This window comes from Equus caballus, chromosome 10 (assembly GCF_041296265.1).
Source record: "Equus caballus isolate H_3958 breed thoroughbred chromosome 10, TB-T2T, whole genome shotgun sequence".
Classification (NCBI taxonomy): Eukaryota; Metazoa; Chordata; class Mammalia; order Perissodactyla; family Equidae; genus Equus; species Equus caballus.
This window is the reverse complement of record NC_091693.1, coordinates 49,102,945-49,122,173: the sequence shown is the minus strand read 5'-3', so window position 1 is coordinate 49,122,173 and position 19,229 is coordinate 49,102,945. Positions and strand designations below refer to the sequence as shown.

The following is a 19,229-nucleotide window of genomic DNA, read 5'->3' as shown; positions in this document are numbered from 1 at the left end:
CCTTGTTTTGACCAAAGGTTGTATTCTTTATGTCATCTGGTCTTATCTCCTGTCCTTTCTGCCTCCTTGAATATTCTCTCACATCTTTCCCCTTCTTTTCATGCTCATGGCCACTACCCAAATGAGCCATCATCTCCTCTGAATTAGTGCAGTAACCTCTTAACAGGTCTCCAGTCTTGCCCCATTCCTCACCCTGCAGCCAGTCTTCTCCCATGCACAGATCTGATCCCGTCTCTCCCATTGCTTTTAAGATAGACCCAAACGCTTAATGTATGACACAAGGCTGTGCCAGACCAGAGTCCCATCTAGCTCTCTGGCCTAATCTGACCTCAGCGAATGCTACTGGACCTTCCCACAGTTCTGAGCTTGAGCCACTGGGGCCAATTCTCTGTCCTGAGAGAAATGAACAAATGTTAAGGTTATACATCCACTGCCTCACACCACGTACAAAAATTAACTCAAAATGGATCTAAAACTTTAAGAGAACAAAAACTATAAAACCATTAGAAGACAGCACAGAAAATCTTTGTGATTTGTTGCCTAATTGGTGAGGCAGTAATTTCTTAGATATGAGATCAAAAGCACAAGCAATCAAAGAAAAAGTAGGTAAATTATATTTCATCAAAATAAAAAAATCTTTTCTGTTTCACCATTCAGAAAGTGAAAATACAACACAGAATGGGAGAAAATATTTGCAGATTATATGTCTCATTGGGGACTTGTATCCAGAATATCTAAAGAATTTTTATAATAGTTTGATTTAAAAATGACAAAGGATTTGAATAAACATTTGTACAAAGAAGATACACACATGGCCAATAAACACACAAAAAGGTACTCTACATTAATCATTAGGGAAATGCATGTCAAAACCACAGTGAGATACCACTTCACACCCACTATGATGGCTAGCATAGAAAATGTGTTGGTGAGAACATGGAAAAATTGGAACCCTCGTCCTTTGTTGGTGGGAATGTAAAATGGTGCAGCCACTTTGAAAAACTGTTTGGCAGTTCCTCAAAAAGTTAAACAGAGTTCCCATATGACCCAGCAATTCCACTTCTAGGTGTATATCCAAGAGAAATGAAAACATGTTCACACAAACTTGTATGCGAACCTTCATAGCAGCATTATAGTCCAAACAGGAAACTCAAATGCCCATCAACTGATGAATGGATAAACAAAATGTGTTATATCTATACAATGGAATATTATTTGACAATAAAAATGAATAAAGTTATGATGCATGCTACAACATGGATGAATCTTGAAAACATGCTAAGTGAGTGACGTCAGACAAAAAAGGCTACATTGTATGATTCCATTTATGTGAAATGTCCAAAATAGGCAAAGCCATAGAAACAGAAAGTAGATTGGTGATTGCCAGGGACTGAAGGGAAGGGAGAATGGGGAGTGACTGCCAATGGGTATGAGGTTTCTTTTGAGGGAGATGAAAATGTCCTAAAATTAGATAGTGATGATAGTTGCACAACTCTGAATATACTAAAAACCATACTTTAATAAAGGGGTGTATTTATGGTATGTGAATGATATTTCAGTAAAGCTGTTATGAAAAAAAGTTACACCATCTCCAAGTGTGGTTTTCTCCCTACCGTAATTACAATAATTGAACCACTAAAAATAAGAGAGATTTAGAGAAAAAGTTGGTAAGACCTAGTTGGATCTGGAATGGAACAAAACAAATATTTCTTGAAAAAAAAAACCATCTGGCACAGTTCTAGGGTTCTAGCTAGTCCTCGGTAGGCTTGTTCCATATGGAAGAGAGGAAAAGAGAGATCTTTTGATCAAAATCTATGGAAAAGAACTTTAATAGGTCTCTCCCCTTCCCCAGTAAGTCTTCGCCAGGAATGGGACTTTTAAACAAATTGCCTGGATAATTCTGAAGAATGGCCAGATTTGGGAACCACTGAATTAGTCTCCATACTGAATTATTCCCACTCCCAAGTTCCTATTTAACCCATCGTAGTGTGTCTTCCTGCGCATCTCGCAACTGAAACTACGGTTACCTGAAGTTAGGAACGATGTTCTGGTTGCCAGATCCAGTAACCTGTTTTCTGCCCTCACTTCTTCACAGCACCTCCCTCCTTCCTGAAACTCACCTTTGGTTTTCATAGTCAACCTCTTTGCTACGTCTATGCTTTTGTTCTGGCTGCCCATCCATCCTTTAAGAGTATGGATTCTCCAGGATTCTGCGCTTGGACTTGAACTTCTATTTCCCTAGAAGATCTCACCCTTTCCTGTGGTTAAACTACCACGATGCACTGATGGACCCAAACCCATTTCTCCAATCCAGCCGTTTCTCCTGAGCTCAGGCTCATACTCCAGCTGCCTGTTGAGCATCTGCAGCTCCCATGGCACCTCACACTCCACAAGTCAGAATTTGTCTCCTCTCTCACAAACTTGTCCACCTCTAATGTATATAAATTAATGGTGGTACCATGCACCAGACCTACCTCCAGACCGGAATCCTAGGTATCACTGTTGACATCTCTTACGTCCTCTATTTAGTCGCCATATGTATTCTACTTCAGTAATAACTTGACTGTCTCATTCTTCTATCTTCCCTCCTTCCCTTCCCTTAGGGCAGGACCTCATCCTCTTTTGTTGTTACAACTTCCCTCATCTAACTGATCCCAGTTAGGAATTCCTTAAAAAATAAAGCAGATCATGTCATTCCAGTTTGCTTAAAAGAAATTCTTCTGATTCCTTCTTACATAATAAAATGCCAATTCCGTTTCACTTCTGGCTATTATTCTTCTCGCCCTCTATCCTCATCTCCCTACGTCTCTACCACACTAAACTCCATTCTCAGGACGCGGCAGTCAAGCAATAAGTAGTTTTAAAACATTTTATTCTGTGCAGTACATTAAATCTAACCACATATGTCTTTACAGTTCTAATGTTCATAATTGCATATCCCAGGATAGGAATCCAGTCTAATTTATGATGTGTGACATTAGACATCTTAGGATGAAAGACCAAAATTAATCTAATGCTCGTAATAGGAAGAAGAGCTTATATGATCATGAGTTCTCCTTTGGTTTTATGTTTTCCTTCAAAATCAAAATGTCTTTTATGCTTTGATAAGATATGTTTTCATTGAAAACAAGGCGTATATTTGGGGGAAAAGCAAGCATCCTTGGCCAGAGGTTAAGCACAATCTCTTAGACAGGAAACACAGCAACCCTGTGAAAACAGGTCATTTGTGTGCTTCTTAGCATTTCCTGAACACATTCGTGTGCTCATCTCCAGGGTCCACTGAGTCTTCCCTGCAAATCCACTCAGGATCCGAGCTGACTCCCTGGTGGATGTGACAGACTGGTTTTACGCAGCCAGAGAGACGGATTAATGATCTCAGCAAAAGCTGACATGTTCAAGAGATTTAATTTTTTTTTTTTTTTATATAACAGGTTTAGCCAAAGCTGTTTTAGGATTCAGCGGAAGCAGTGTTTCACAGGAGGACAAACTTGTTGACTAATGGCCAATCACTGAGCAGCAGGGGAGAGCAAAGCCTTGGTGTTTGTGTCACGGCCTGGGGGGTGGCGGGTGGGGTGGGACAAACATCATGATCAAATATTAAATCGGGAAAATCAGCCGGGCCAGCCATGCCCTCGCAGCCCCTCCGAGAAGCACCGTCACAAGGCAGCAGGCTGAATCAATGGTTAAGCCCGGGGAGATTTGCTCTGCCGCAGCTTACTGGAAAGCAGCTTGTGGCATCATAGACATTCACACAATGCCTTATTTTACAAGACTCATCTTGTTCTTGTTTTGCCTGATGGTTCTTGTGGAGAGCAGAAAGCTCAAGAAGAGGAGATGGACAGGGCAGCTGGAAATGCCCAAGCCAAGGTAAAGTCGCGGGTGGGAAGGGAGGGAGGTCACCTGCGGCAACGACAGCCACGCACAGTGGGACAGCTCTCAGGAGGGCTGGGGGTTATATCATCCTATTGGAATCCGTTTTCCATCCCTAAGTAGACGGAGCCTCACAGCCTCTCACTGGGCACAAATACTCTTCGTGTCACAAGCAGCGAGAGAGCGAAGCTAGAGTGGGTTGAGCCGTTCATTTTGATGTCTGTGTTCAGCCAAAGCATTTTGATTTAAGGTGGATAGTTGAAGACTTGGTAGATAAAACTTCTCAGACTGTGCATTTTTGTGTCTCAGGATTACATCCTCTAGGGAGCATAGATGGCCTGCTAAGTAATTACACTCCAGTATTTCGGGGGGAACTATATATAGGAATTTAGCCTGAACTGTTAAGAAAAAATGTAACTGGGAGTTGTCTTCTTTAAATTAGTGGATTGGGAGCAACTTTATAATGATATCGAGTTTCATTTTACTGTTTTGATCCTAGAAAAGGTGTTTGAAATTTGCTAGGTTATCAGAAATATATGTGTGGACAAGAGTGAATGCCATTTCATGATGTAATGGAAATGTTTCCAGGGAGTCCTGGTTGGGCCCATAATTTGCATTCAAAACCATTACATTACAAATTAAAGTTCCTTAATGAGTTTATGTTGGATTGATGCGCAAAAGACACTCCAGGCCTGATGCACACATAAGGAATGTTCAGCATGAAGAAAAGAGCAAGCAGTTAAGATAAAAACACCACGCGTGAGAGGTTACACATCTGTTTTCCATTCTACTAAGCATTGGGTGAACTAATGATTATAAATATAATCTAATATCTTGAGGCACATTTTCTAGGTCGGTGGTCTCCATTTTTCATCCTGCACCACTATCAGTGACAATTTTTTGAAACTGTACCTCCAATATATGTATATTTACTTACAAATTACATACACATACTATTATAATATGTATATTAAATTAAAGCTTGATTGCTTCCTTATTTTTAGATAGAAACTATAAATGAGAATTACAGTCTCTACTTCCTGCATCCCAGTGGACCACTTAGCATCCCAAGTGTGTGCCCCCGAGTTGGAGATGCTGCTCTGGGAGACGTAAATAACTCTGTAGGGCCTAATCCTGCTCAGTCAGAAAGTGAACAGATCAAAATCATCCTGGGTGATGGGAAGAGCTCTGCTCTGGAAGACAGCCTGCACACATCGCCAGACTCACAGGCTGTCGAACTGACAGGGACCTCAGAGATCACCCGGTCCAGCAGTTACTCTGAGTTCTAATTCTGTGAGATCTGAGTAGGTGTTGTGTGAAAAGGGGATTCTAGTGTCAAAGAAGCTTGGGAAACCACGTTTGAGACCATTTTAAACAGATGTCTTTACAGCAGAACTTCTAGAACATTTATTATGCAAATAGACATTGTGAATCTTGAAGAGGGGGATAAATTGTGCAAGAACTCACCCTTTTTTGAACTATCTTGTGGGATTCATTTCCGCAGAGCACACTTGGGAAACACTGCCTCATTTGACAGCTGCTGAAATGTTGGTGCAAAGGCATGAGTGATTCACACAGTTTGATAGTGGCTCACCGGGACGGGAACATAGATGCCTGATTTACTCAGCCTGAGGGAAAAGCATTGTCTGGAGTTGTCTATTCCCCAAGAAGGGGGTTGGGGTTCCGCCCAAGTCCCTCAGGAATCCTTGGGGATCCCACTCGGCAGCCTGGGCTGTCACATCTCTGTCATTCCTCAGAAGAGCCAGTCTCATTCCCAGACACCTGCATGATTGAATCTGACCCGAAGGAGTGAGGAGAATTTCTTGAAATCCATCCCCTGAGGTGTTAAAGTGAATGAAAAGATGAACACATCCATTCGAAGAATATAAAATAATTCTTGAGCAGAGGCTGGGAAAAAGGAAAGAGAAAATGCTGCCTTGGGGAACACGGTTCTAGGCCTTTCTGCGTCTACCATGGCATGCACCTGGTCAGAGAGTCATACAACTATCTTGGTCTGTGAAAAATTTTAGCCAAGCATCTGACTAAAAAATTACTTTCATTATTGACACACAAGAGCTAAGCTACACTAACAAATAGGAATAAAATGACCTTACCCTCTCTCGTTACAGTCTTAGAAAACTTCACCTCTGTAGAGTTGCTCCTTTTCTTGGAAATCCTGTTCACACACTCCCCCCTCCACACTCAGTCATACACACAGGCCATATACCACACGTAGGGTTTCACACAGTCACACACGCACAATGTACATGATCACACTCACCACACACATGGTCTCAAACCCATAGTCACACATTCACATGCAACACATATGGTCACACACACACACATACAGTCACACACATGCACACACACACACTCACACACACTGTTGGAACCTCTTCTAACCTGTAAACTTCCCCTGCCTCACCCTGGCCAAGGTACCCTCCTGAAACAGTTATTTCGCCCAGCAGCTTTTTCAAAAACTGTTTCTGGTTTCTGATTCTACGTGTCACTCTGGGTGAGTGTGTTTTCTCTTAGTGGTTTGTTTTGTTCTGTTCTTCCGGCCTCTCAGCTTCACGGCTTTATTCCAACTCCCGCCCTGCTGCCTAAGTGGCCTCCTGACCACACAATTGCATTCTTGTCGAGGGAGGCCCTTCTGAAAATCTGAAAATAAACCCAGCTCTGGGCTCTGCTCTGGTATCACCCTCCTGGTCCCGGAGTCCCAGGGCCCCTTCCATATTTCTGTCCCCACTTGCTGCCCCTTGGTACGACTTGCCCTTGGCCATCCTTCTCTTGGTTTGCATCATGGCTCAAGTTGTGCTGGACCCAGGAGCAGCTTCGCTCTCCTGCTACCCAGTGACCTTCATCCTCCCCAGAGGGTCTGGGGAAGGAAGTGGGTTGGGACCTCAGGGAAACCAGGTCCAGGCCCTGGTTCTGTTGCTCTCTGGCAGTGTGGCTGTGTAGCCATGTGGCTGTGTTTCCCGATCTTTCTGAACCCCATTTCTCCAACTGGAAAGGGGGTAGTGACACCTTCCCCACTGGGCTGATGGGATGACCACAGCTGAGGGCCTGTGCAGAGAGGGGGCGACTCGTGGAAGCGTGGTCACTATGATTGCTGCCAGAGAAACCTCAACACGATGGCACTAGCCTTACTTCTCAAAGGCATTGTGAACACATCTTTCTTCTTCTCTAACCCTCCCCAAAGGCTGGGCTTAGGTCCTGTGAAAGTTCTGGCTGCCTTGCTGTGGCGTTGGGACTCCGGATATGGCCTCAGGGGTCTGGGGTCCAAGGCCAAGGTCCAGGGATCTCCTGTGGAAGGACAAATTGAGGGCGTCCAGCTCCCACAAATAGCCAGGGCCTGGATATTATCGAATAACTGGTCCCTGAAAAAAAATTCTAGGCCCTCCTTGATGGCACCGGGACCTCAATCGCCCGTCCTGCGGGGGTGCTGGCATTCAAGACTTCCGCTCCCCTGTCCTGGCCTCTAAACTGTGCCACCAGGAGGGATTTGCTCCCTGGAGGCAGAGGGGCAGGGAGGCGGGGGCACTCACACTTCAACGTCTGTCATGTGCTAAGCCCTCCACGTCCCCGGGTGTCTCTGCTGGGGCGTCTGAACATGGCCCCCCGCCACAGTCGCCACACAGAGAACAGGCCTGGCCCATCTCAGCTTCTCCAGCGAGGTTTGGGGAAGAAACGGGTGAGAATGGAGGGCCCTTGGCAGCCCCCAACCATGACCCCACATGCCTCAAGGGAATGGGACTTAAGTCTCATGCTCCAGCTAACGAGGATGGAGAAGTCACGTTGGACTTTCCTGCTGGAGGTGCAGCTACGATGGCTTGTCCAAAAGCAAATCTGACGATGGCTTCTTCCTCCAACTGCCTAACACCCTTCAGTGTTTTCCCTCTGCCGTTGGATGGAGACAGAATTCTTAACATGATCTTCAAGGCTCTGCCTGGCCTAGTCCTGCTTGCCCCGCAGCCTCAATCTGCCCATTTCAGCTGCACCCTTCCTACCCTTTCCTCCTTTCATCGAACGTCCACTCACCCTCCAGCTAGGCCACCTCAAACTCAGCATGGCCCAAACCAAACCACGGATGTGTAGACTTTAAACGCTTGTAGGATACCCAGCTGGGGCTGATCAGTTAGGCAATGCGATATAAAGGTCTAGAGCAGGGGATGTTGATTTAGGCATCACCGCCATGTCGCTGACAACTGAAGCCACTGACACCGCGAGCCTGCCAGGAGGTGTAGAGAGAGAGGAGAAAGCGGCTGGGACAGGGCCCTGGGGACACTGGCATTTAAGGGATGGGCCAAGGACGAGGGGGAGGCTGCAGTGAACATTGAGAAGGAGCTGTCCGAGAGGCAGGAGGAAAATGAGCGGCCTGGCCTGAAAGACGAGGGTTCTGATCCACCCTGCGGTGGCGAAGCCAGCCCTCAGCAAGGGTGCCTGCACCCGGTTGGCGAGGGGGCCGGCAGAGCTTGGCAGTGGGGAGGTGGCAGCAGTGCGTGGAACAGGGCTCTTTGGGAGAATTACTTATTTATTGGGAAGGAGAAGACATTTTGTTTTTTAAAAAAAGGAAGTGTTCAAAGAAGAATGTAACTACCACACCTGTACTATCACTTTTCAATAAATTTTGCATGAGGACGACGTGTGGTCTAGCCAGATTTTCTGCTTAGTTTGGTCCAAGCTGGGGGGTCTTGAATCTGGTTTGAACGCTGATGAGAATGAACAGTGGAAACAGGAGACGCCGAGGAAGCCGGGGCCAGGGTCAGGCTGGCTGGCCTTTAGACCAGCACTGAGTAAGAAAACGTCAGTGACTGCGGAAATGTTACGTATCTGCACTGTCCAATATGGTGGCCACCAGCCACAGGGGGTATTAATCATAGAAGTATGGCTAGGATACCTGAGGAACTGAATATTAACTTTTCTTCTTTTTTAAAAGATTGGCCCCCAGCTAATAGCTAACATCTGTTGCCAATCTTATTTTTTCTTCTTCTCCCCAAAGCCCTCCAGCACATAGTTGTACATTCTAGTTGTGAGTGCCTCTGGTTGTGCTATGTGGAACGCCACCTCAGCATGGCCTGACGAGCGGTGCCATGTCCGCATCCAGGATCTGAACCGGTGGAAACCTGGCCACCGAAGTGGAGCACGTGAACTTAACCACTTGGCCACGGGGCCGGCCCCTGAACACTAACTTTTAATTTTAATTAACTTAGCCACACGTGGCTAGTGGCTACTTTAGTGGCCACTTCTGCGGCCAGCTTTAGACCTCCCATCAAATGATATCATCTGGGCAGAGCTAGTAGAGAAGGAAAGTTAAGAAGGATTTCATAGGAAGATGTCTCAAAGAACAGGACTTCAAAAGAGAAAACATGTCACTTCCCTCTTACAGAGTTTAAACAGGAAATATGCTAGTTTCTCTAAAAAAAATGCATAAAGTGTGACAAGACCTCTGAGAGTAAAATAGAGATTTGTATAAATGAACAACAAACACTCAAAAGAAAATCTCTTCATTTGCTTCTAAAAAGCTTCAATGTCCTACACATAACGGAAATTATAGCAACACTGACTTCTTACAAGGTTATTATTTTCTGTCAAGAATTAGACCTCACATCTTGTCAGACCCAAATGTCCAAACGATCTGCCCTTCTTCCTTTCTCCCTCCCTCCCTTCCTCCTCTTTTGTTTCTTCTTCCTTTCTCTCTCTCCCTTTTTTCTCCCTCCCTCCCTCCCTCCCTTCCTCTCTCTCTCTCTCTCTCCCTCCCCTCTTTTCTCTTTTTCTTGTTTAGTGATAACTCTGTCAGTAGAATATTGCTTTAAAATATTTTAAATTTCATTACTTTAAGATTATGTGTGGTTGCAGTAAAAAACAAAATGATCTGGAAAGAGTGTGTGTGAATGAGAGAGAAGAGAGAATTACTCCTTTGTCATCTGGATTAAAGGGAAGAGACTGAACCAGGGTCTGAGATCCTGGGCTCCAGCTTCCACCACCTGGCCGAGTGGCCAGAGCAACTGCGTCCCCTGTTGTGTCCTTGCTCCCTGCTGGCTGTGGGTTGTCCTGGGGGTTGAGGCACTGCCACGAGGTGGATTCTGCAGAGAGCTGCCAACTGGACTGATGTAAGGAAGATCAGGTCTGGCTAAGATAAAGCCAGCATTTTAAAACTTTATATTTGTCTCAGAATTTTATTTATCACAAGATCAATATTTTTACAACATAAGAGAAATATTTAAAAAGAAAAAAACATCATAATGCTCCACCATCCAACCCAGACATTGTCATCCAATCATAACTTTTGGCAAGACAGTTAAGAGCTTGCCAAGGAAGAATGCTGTCCTGCCCAAGATGCATCTACTCAGGAAGACTCTAGAAGGGCCTGGTCCTCAGCTCAGCCTGCCTGTGAGGGCCTGGTGTGGTGGGGGCAGGGGACTGTCCATCGGCTCTTGGTATCCCCTCCGTGGAGAAGGAGATGGGAGGACGGAGAAAAGGTGCCTGACAGGTAGACCCTGCAGGGAGTAACCGCCCCACATCATCTCACACAACGCCTTAGGGGGCCAGTGGAAAACGGGTCTTGCTTGTCTTTGCAGTCACCTATACAAGAAGAACCTCGACGTGACCAAAATCCGCACAGGAAAACCTCAGCCGCTTCTCAGAGTGGATGACCACGATTTCACCATGAGGCCCGCCTTTGGAGGTAGGACTGCGTCCTCCCCTCAGCCCGGGGGGCCTGGTCCCCAGGGCTGCCTGCTGCTGCTCTGTCCGGTCCTCTCAGGCACAGCTCTCCCTCAAAGCCCTGATTTTCCCGCTCACAGTCAGAATAGCCCAGCTCACTTCCAGAGTAACTCTTTTCCCAAGGAGAAAAGAGCTGGAAGGAAGTGAGTGGAGAGGGTGGGAGAGTGACTAAGCTGTTCACTTTCAGCATCTGCCCTGTTGCTGCCAACTTTCTTTTCCTAAACGGATGAGAGGTGGTGGGGAGAGTCTGGACACAAAATGGCTCCCTGGTTCCGCCACCTCATGCTTAGCTGGGAATTTTGGGTTTTGAAGGGTCCCCTGCTTTCCAACGCAGCAGCCACAATTGAACCCACTACAAAGTCTCCTCTCAGCTTTGGGGTCAGGGAGGAGTGGCGTTGCCGGTGGCTGTCCCTTCCAGGAACTGGAGAAATGCCACAGGAGGCCCTGAAAAGGAGCCACTGTCTGCTGGGACCAGGGGGAGAGTGGGGCAAGAAGAGCAGCATGCATGAGATGTGGGGCCAACGTCGCCCATGTGCCTGTGGGGAAACTGAGGCCTGGAGCATTGCAGCTGATGGGCCCTGGCTTCCACTTCCCCCTTCTCTCTGCTCTGGATCCCTCTTAGTTCCCAGCAGTCTCCTGGGGCCGCAGGAAGGAGTAGGGGTGACCTGTAGGCAGGTCTCTGACCTTCTCTGAGCCTCTGTCTGCTGGTTTGTAAAATGGAGACGGTAATCCCTCCGGCCGAGGTTGTTGTCAGGATTAAACGAGATAATATATGTAAAGCCCCGGCACATACGGGGTCACGTCCCCTCGGAAAACCCAGCTGTCAGGCCTTCCTCTTGTGTGACTATTAAGGGATTAAGACATTAATTTATTCCAGAGGCCTCTGCATTTTAAAAGGCCTCAGAGCCTCCCACTCAGTTCCCTGAGCTCTGACATCTGCCGAGGGAGGAGGCGAGTGGGCGGCAGTTTACAGCCCCCCCTCTCCTTCCGCCGCAGGGATGCTCACCCCCGCTCAAGGCTGGGGTGGAGGACGCCGGCTCCCTGGGAGGGCCCGTTCCCTCGGGGGCTCGCCCTGGGTGACTCTGCCAGAGAGTTTTAGGAAAATTAAGTTTTCCTGAATAAGCGGCTCTGAAACAGCTGTATCTGCTCTCGGGGGTCCGAGTGAGGTGTCCCGCAAGCGGAGGGTCTGCCTTGCCTTTCTCCTAGAAGGTCAGTTAAGATACAGAAGGTCAGGGAAGCAGCTAGAACAACAGTAAACAACAGTATTCATGACAACCAACACTTTGATAGTGATTACTCTGTACCATGCCCCATTCCAATCAAGGTCATGACATTCTGTGAAGTAGATACTGTTATCTCCAGATGGGGAAACTGAGGCTCAGAGCGGTGAAGTGATTGGCCCAGGTCACACTGCTGCTGAGGTTAGGCCCTCCCTCTTAGCTGGGTCTCTTTCTTGTTCCCTCTACCTGTGTGTCCCTAAGGCAGGGCCCATGTATTCATCAGGCAGAGTAGACACGGTATTTAGAGCCCACAATACTCTTAGGGGCCTCTGAAAATGTTTTAATTTATTTTAAAATCAGAAAAAAAAAGAAAGTTTAGGTAGAAGAAAGTGTTTTTTTAAGTGTATAATATTAATATATTCATCTTTATACCAATACAGTTGTAAAGTATGCTTTTTAATATTTTTTATGGTGGAGGGGACCCATGAAGGCAAAAGTCCCCAGGACCCTCAAAAATCATAGCGTGGCCCTGCCTCAGTGCACAGTTTTGTGGGGCAGGTGGGTGATATTCTGAACAATGTGTTGTAACTTTCTAACGGGGCCTGTTGTGAGTGGCAGGGGCCTGAGCCATCACCTGGTCAGTACCTTCAGTTTACAGAAGAAGAGCCTGGGTTCCAGGAGGTGAAGTGTTGGTCACAGAACAGCTGGGGGCTTTCTGCCCTGTCTGCTGCTGAAAAGAGCTGAAAGCCTCATGGAAACGGCCCCTCCTCTGAGAGAAAGCCGGGAGCTGGCTCTGAGGCCTGGCGGGTGAAGCCCTGCCTTGTTCCTGGGAAACCTGCTCCGAGCAGAACCATCCCACAGGCTGGAGCCGCAGTCAGGGTGCTCCTGCCTCAAGCCACGCTCGAGGGGCAAATTGGACTTCCTGTACCCTGATCTGGGCCCACCGATGGGGTCCCCTGTGTGGAGGGTCAGGACAGTCCCCCCCTAGCCTGAGTGAGCTGCTGAGACTGGGGGAGGCCTCGGCTTTGGGGAAAGCTGCAGGGGAAGGAGGAGCCCTGAGGGTCTACATTAGGTGTCAAGGTCTCAGTCACCAAAGCCTGGGGGGGGGGGGGCTGCTCCTCCTTCCTTCCAGCGCTCTCCCCCAGGACAGGTGGTCCTCTGGGCACCTTTTGTCCCTGCAGGGTTTTCCTGGATGTCCAGATGTCACTTGGATGAAATAGGGGAAGGGGAGCACACAGTGAGCTGCCAGGGCTGCACCCGCCACGAGCCCATGAATAAGAAGGTCTGTGACTCCCGGAGTCCTGGGCAAGCAGGTGGGATGGGGCCTGCTTGTGGTTCCGGTGATTGCTATAATCTGTGATCCCTGGGAGCATCCAGAGATGGTTTAGAGCCAGGAAGCCTTCCTGGCAGGTGCTCCTGAGGGTCTCCATTCCGCCAGGTGCCTCATTCCTGGGCGGGGAGCACTGGCCAGAGGGCAGGTGGGTCTCTGAGGAAAGAGGCTGGCAGGTGGCACATAGGTGACTCTGCGCTTAACAGAAGGCTCTCCTTCCTTGGCGGCAGCCCTCTGCAGGCCCTCGGGAAGAAGCCGAGCCTGGGCCCAGCCTGTCAACACCCTCTTCCCTTGGCACCCACGCTCACAGAGCGGGTCATCTGAACAAAGCTGTCCGTCCACAGTCGTGGGATATGTCTTCTCATTCCTATTTTATTTCTCCAAGAGGGACTTCCTTGTGGATTGATGTTTAAAAGCAACTGATAGAGAAGAATTTATCTAAGGCTATATACCCGTTGGATGACCTTTTCAGTCTGGAAAGAGAAAAGATTAAAAATCTAGCAGCTTCCTAATAATCCCAGGGATCAGTTGAAACAAAAATACCGTGTCTAAGCTCCCATCTACCTCCCAGCTGCCTGATTCGGCGCTGTGTCCTGGTTAGAAGGAACTTCAGCGGCCGGGGCTTTCTCCTCCCTTTGTTAGGAGAAATATTGCAATGCTGATTTTTTTATTTAAATTTTTGAAAATGTGGTAAAAAGACATAACATAAAATTTATCATTTTAACCATTTTTAAGTGTATGGTTCAGCGGCAGGAAGCATGTTCGCATGGTTGGGCAACCAGCACCTCCATCCATCTCCAGAACTTTTTCATCTTCCCAAACTGAAGTTCTGTCCCCATTAAACACCAGCTCCCCACTCCGCCCTCCCCCCAGCCCCTGGCAACCACCGTCCACTCTACTTTCTGTCTCTATGAGTTTGACTCCTCTAGGTGACTCATCTAAGTGGAATCCTACAGTTTTCAACTGGCTTTTGTGACTATCTTGTTCACTTAGCATAATGTCTTCAAGGTTCATCCATGTTGTAGCATGTGACAGGATTTCCTTCCTTTGTAAGGCCAAATAATATTCCATTGCTTGAATTACCACACTTTGTTTGTCCATTCATCTGGTAATGGACAATTGGGTTGTTTCTGCCTTTTGGCTATCATGAATAATGCCACCATGAACATGTCTGTACAAATATCTGTTTAAGACCTTGCTTTCAGTTCTTCTGGGTACATACCCAGAAGTAGAGTTGCTGGGTCATATGGTAGTTCTGTGTTTAACACTGGTCTCTCCTACCAGAGTGTAAGACTCCAAGGACTGTGGCTGTCTTGACCACTGGGTCCCCAAGTGCCCCAGACTCTGACTGACACATAATAACAGCTCAAAAAAAATCATATTTGTCTTATGAATGAAAGTGTTTTGATTGGAGAATCTAACTCACTTTGTTGCCACTTCTTCTTGACCATCCTGACAAACTCCTTGGATATGGTTCAGAAGAATCCATGACGACCCTACACTCCTCCTTTTCCTCCCATCTATACAGTTCGAATTAAAAATCAGCATTGCACTGGTGGCAATGTAAAATGGTGCAGCTGCTGTAGAAGCATAGGAGTTCCTCAAAAAATTAATGAAATCCTCACATCAAGATGTCAGACTGTGAGAGCTGCTGGGAAGGACAGCTGGGAGCTGCGGGTGGGCACAGCAGGGTCTGGTCAAGGGCACCAGAGAACGGCTGCCCCAAGGAGCCAGCGAGGAGGACGGGCGAGGAGCTGCCCTCACCTCGGAGTGTGTGCTGTTGGAGTCCTTTACATTCCGTTACTTTGCCAGAAGCAATAGATTGTTCTCAAGAAGCTAACAGTCTACAGAGAAAACAGCGAGGTGATTAAGTGCAATCAAGTGTCACAGAAGCAATTTAGGACGTCTCTACTGCTGGAGTGGGAACTGAGGGAGTAGTCAGCTCTGCCCAGAGCGAGGACCAGAGAAGGAGAGGATCACAGAAGCCTTCCCTTAGGGCCTGAAGCTCCCAGTGAGTCTGGAAAGAGGCGCAGTGGGTGAGCCCAGTGGGGGAGGAGGAATCGGGGAGACGGGTGCTCACTGATAAAGGTGGAGCGTGTCAGGGGAACCTGTCCTTGCACTATCTCGTGTGTTTGTGTGTAGTTGGAGAGGGCGTACAGGGCCTGGACAGAGAGATAAGGCTGGGGCGCCGGGCAGGGGCAGCTCTGGGAGCGCTTAGGACTCTTGGCAGCACGGCGCAGGCTGAGGAGTGACAGGATGAGACCTGCGCTTAGAAAGCTCGCCGGGGGCCTGTGGGGAGGACGCTGGAGTGCTCAAGAATGGATGCCGGACACTGGCTGGCCACTTCAGCAACGGGCCAGACCAGAGCTGATGGAGGATTAAGCTAAGGCTGTAGGAAGAAGCGGAGGGACCCGTGAGATTCTTAGGAAGGAGATGGCTTCAGATGGAATCGAGGAATCTGGGACACCCAAGTGTCTGACCTGCGGGAGACCATACACTGAGATGGAGCACCAGGGAAAAGCAACTGGGACAAGATATAGAGGGTCAGGAGACGGATGGCCTGCTCATAAGGGGGGGTGGGGGTGCTGCAGAGAGTTTAATGAAGGTCTGTTGACAAAGGTGTGGGCAGGGATCAGGGAAACCAGCGAGCCCTGGCGAAGCCGTGAGGCTGGAGGAGTGGGGAGCCATTACCAGGCTGAGGCCAGAAGGATGAGGGGAGGGAGTGGTTTCCTGAATCTGGAAAGGGGCTAGAGCTGAGGAAAAGGGCTGTGGACAGGAGCCATGGCCCCAGGAGAGGGCTGCAGCCTGTAGCCCTGCAGGGGGTGCTCTGGAGAGAGTCAACTGCTCCCACCCTCCTCCTGTCTTCTTTACGTACTGGCACTGTCATTGGCTGAACCCAACCAGAAGGCAGAAGGGAAGGACCTGCTGTGGTCAGTGGCAGCCTTGGGCTTGGGCCAGGAGCCCTGCCATGGCCACCCAGCTGCCCTCACCTCTGGGGCCAAGAGGACATGCCCACCTGGGGTCTCCTTTCTAGGCCATGCTGGGGGCCTGGGACCCAGAATGACCTGTCCACACAGCCCTGAGTCTGCTTCCAGGACCTGCACAGGCCTCTTCCCCAGGGGAACCCCCAGGGCGACTGCACCACGCAGGTGCGCACGCCTTGTCCTGAGTGGTGGCCGACAGGTGGCTGCCGGAGGGGGCTGGATGGGAGCTGAGATACGGGGTGGGGTGTCACATGCACACACACGAGGCTCTTCTCTGTGTGGGGCGCTGCTGTGGGTGGGGAAAGAAGAAAGGCAGCTGAGAAGTGGGGCCCGTTCTCCCTGCCCTGCCCTGTGCCCAACCAAACTCTGAGGAGACTGAGAGTTCTGAAGTGGGACTTGGCCTTCTGGGTGGATATGGAGGTGTATTTGTCAAAGAAGTAGGATAGGCTGTGTGCCATTTTGCAGTGTCTTAACTTGCTTATAGCCTTTAGATATTCAGGCATACAGCGTGTGGGTCTCTGGTAGTACTCTTGCAGGGGTGGGCTGCAAATGTGGGTGCTGTCCCTCAATGCTGTAAATGTTGATGCAGCCCCTGGCACAGAGCAGGGTGGAGCAGAGTGGAGAGTGGGTCTGGAAGGGTAAACTGAGACCGGCCAGCGCAGACCCAGAGGTCAGCAGCATCGGTCAGGTTGAGATTGAGTGAGTCGGGGGACGGGACCCAGCCTGTGAGCAGGGGCGAGTCGGGGCACTGGCTGGGCCTCTAGTGCTGTCCCCATGTCCAGATCACAGGAGAGAAGACAGCACACGTGTTGGCTCATGGGCTTCCTTGAGGTAACTGCACAGCCCGGTGCTCTGCCTTCTGAGCGAACCTGCAGATTTTCTGTCAGCTCTGTCTCCAGTGGCTCACCCTGGGAGCTGCGGGGCTCTTGCTCATCTTCCCTCCTCCTCCTTGCCCTTTTCCCCTTCCAAATCAATCATGTTAAATCCATTTGTCCATCAAACTATCACTCAGATCTGCCTCCTCCGACCCCTGCCCCACCCCTTTAGCTCGCGCGTTCTCACTGTGTTCTTGGTGAAAAAATCCTAGACATTGCAATGGTTTGTGGCCCTCCACTGCTTAATCCTCCCCAACAAAGTCTTGTTCCTTACAATTTCATTTAAATTTAAATTGGTTACTATCCTTAAATTCAGTTAAAATTTTCTCTTTGGGAGGCACTAATGATAAGAAGGTTGGAAGCCCTGCCTACAGCAACACCATGGCACCCACCCTCTGTAACCAAGTTCGCCTTCTGGGTTTCCCATATTTACCAGATGAAATGCAGCCCCCGCCTCCCCCGCACTGGGTCCTGAGACCTCCACAGTCTGGCCCAGCTGCCTCCTCGGCTCACTCTGCTCTCCCCAGCGGACCAGGGCTCTTCTCTCCTGGAATGTTCTCTGTCCGCGCACATCGGTGCTTGTTTGTGTCTGGGAGCAGCTCTCCACAGCGTCCCCCTGTGCCGTCCTGCTTCATCCGACATCTGTCCATGCCTGAGCCCAGCTTAATTCCATTCCTCTAACATGAAGTATCTCTTGGCTATTTTGAACTGTACGAACATCTTCTTTGAAATCTTTGCACAGATCCATCCTTTCACTCACTCATTGGTTAATTAATTAATTTGTTCACAGTGTAATGATTAAGAACATAGATTCATTTCTGGTTTCTGGTTATCCACTCCTTCATAATAAGCCACCCTAAGACTGTGGCTTAAAAAATAATGCATTTTTTTTGCTCACAAATCCGGGTGAGCTCAGCTGGGTGGTTCTTGCTCGGGGTGGGGGTAGGTGGGGGGCAGTGGTTCTCATGTGGTTGCCCCAGATGGTGGCAGCTGATGTGTCCTCTCAGAGGTATCTCCATTCTCATGTCTGGTGTGGCGCTGGGAAGACTAACACTGGGCCTGAAACAGCTGGGGCTCCTCGGGCATCATGGCATCATTTCCATCATTTTCCCTCTCTCTGGTCTTTCTGTAATCTGGCCACATGGCAGCTGAAGAGAAACCGGCAGATCCTGGAAGTTTCACAGCATCGTTACTCCTGCTGCATTTTATTCCTCAAGCGAACCACGAAGGTCCACCTGGGTTCAAGGAGAGAGGAATTAGACTCCATCTCTTGGTAGCAGGAGTGTTAAAGAATTTGCAGACCTGTTTTAAAACCGCCACCCTGTGGCTGTGCTGCCTGGATTGGTCCAGACTTCAGTGTTGCCTCTTAATAGCTGTGTGACCTTGGGCTGGTTCCTGAGCCTCTCTCTTCCTCAGTGCCTCACATTTAAAAGGGTAATAATAGTTCCTGCTGAGAGGATTAAATGAGTATTCTGTGGCTCTTAGCACAGTGCATGGCACCTAGGAAGTGCTTAATAATGTTTGCTATTTTTATTAAGAATGTTCTGCGCAGCACAATGCGGGGTTAGGGCAGGTGGGCTGGAGGTGGACCGCCTGGGATCAATGCGTGGTTGTGACTTCCTCTAGCTGGGGACCTTTGTCACCTTTCTAATGTCAAGTCTCACCTGTAGAACGGGTATCTGCCTTGCTGGGGTGCTGTGAGGACAGACTCAAGGGTGCTATGTGAAGCACTCAGCACAGCCCAACACAGCAGACTTGGGGCGCCTGAGGATGGTGACAGTGGTGGCCGTGTGTCAAGCACTGGATGCGAACGTGATAAAGGCACGGCCCCTGCCCCGAGGAGCCATGCCCTGGCCCCCTGCCGCGCATCATATGCTCCCTTAGGGCCTGTCTTGGGGTCAGGGCTTGTACTGCTGCGGCTACTCTGATCTGGTTCTGCCCACAACACTTCTGACACTGATGTGTGGGTTTCCCACACCAGGCAATCCTCCAGTTCTCTGCTGACACCAACTGGGTGCCCTATAGTTTAATTCAGTTGTCACACTAAGTACCGGGAATTAGTGTAGACCCCACAGGGCAAGGGCTCAGTTCCAGAAGACTTCCTCCCCCTTTAGACACCAATTACAAGGGGTGGGTCCCCAAGTTACCTGGACTTCTGTCCGACTTGGCTATAGAATCAGAGGTTCCCACAAGCACCTCCTCAGGTTCAATAAATTGCTAT

General features: G+C 48.8%; 1 protein-coding gene across 1 annotated transcript in view; it reads left to right on the top strand.

Moving 5' to 3' along the window:
• The first annotated feature begins 3,513 nt into the window (after nucleotides 1-3,513).
• Nucleotides 3,514-19,229, top strand: part of GABRR2 (gamma-aminobutyric acid type A receptor subunit rho2) — a 44,668-nt gene continuing 28,952 nt past the window's right edge. The window contains exons 1-2 of the mRNA XM_001500675.6: nucleotides 3,514-3,867; nucleotides 10,455-10,561. Coding sequence (XP_001500725.2) covers nucleotides 3,680-3,867; nucleotides 10,455-10,561 — 295 coding nt within the window. The 5' untranslated portion in view covers nucleotides 3,514-3,679. The remainder of the gene's footprint in view (nucleotides 3,868-10,454; nucleotides 10,562-19,229) is intronic.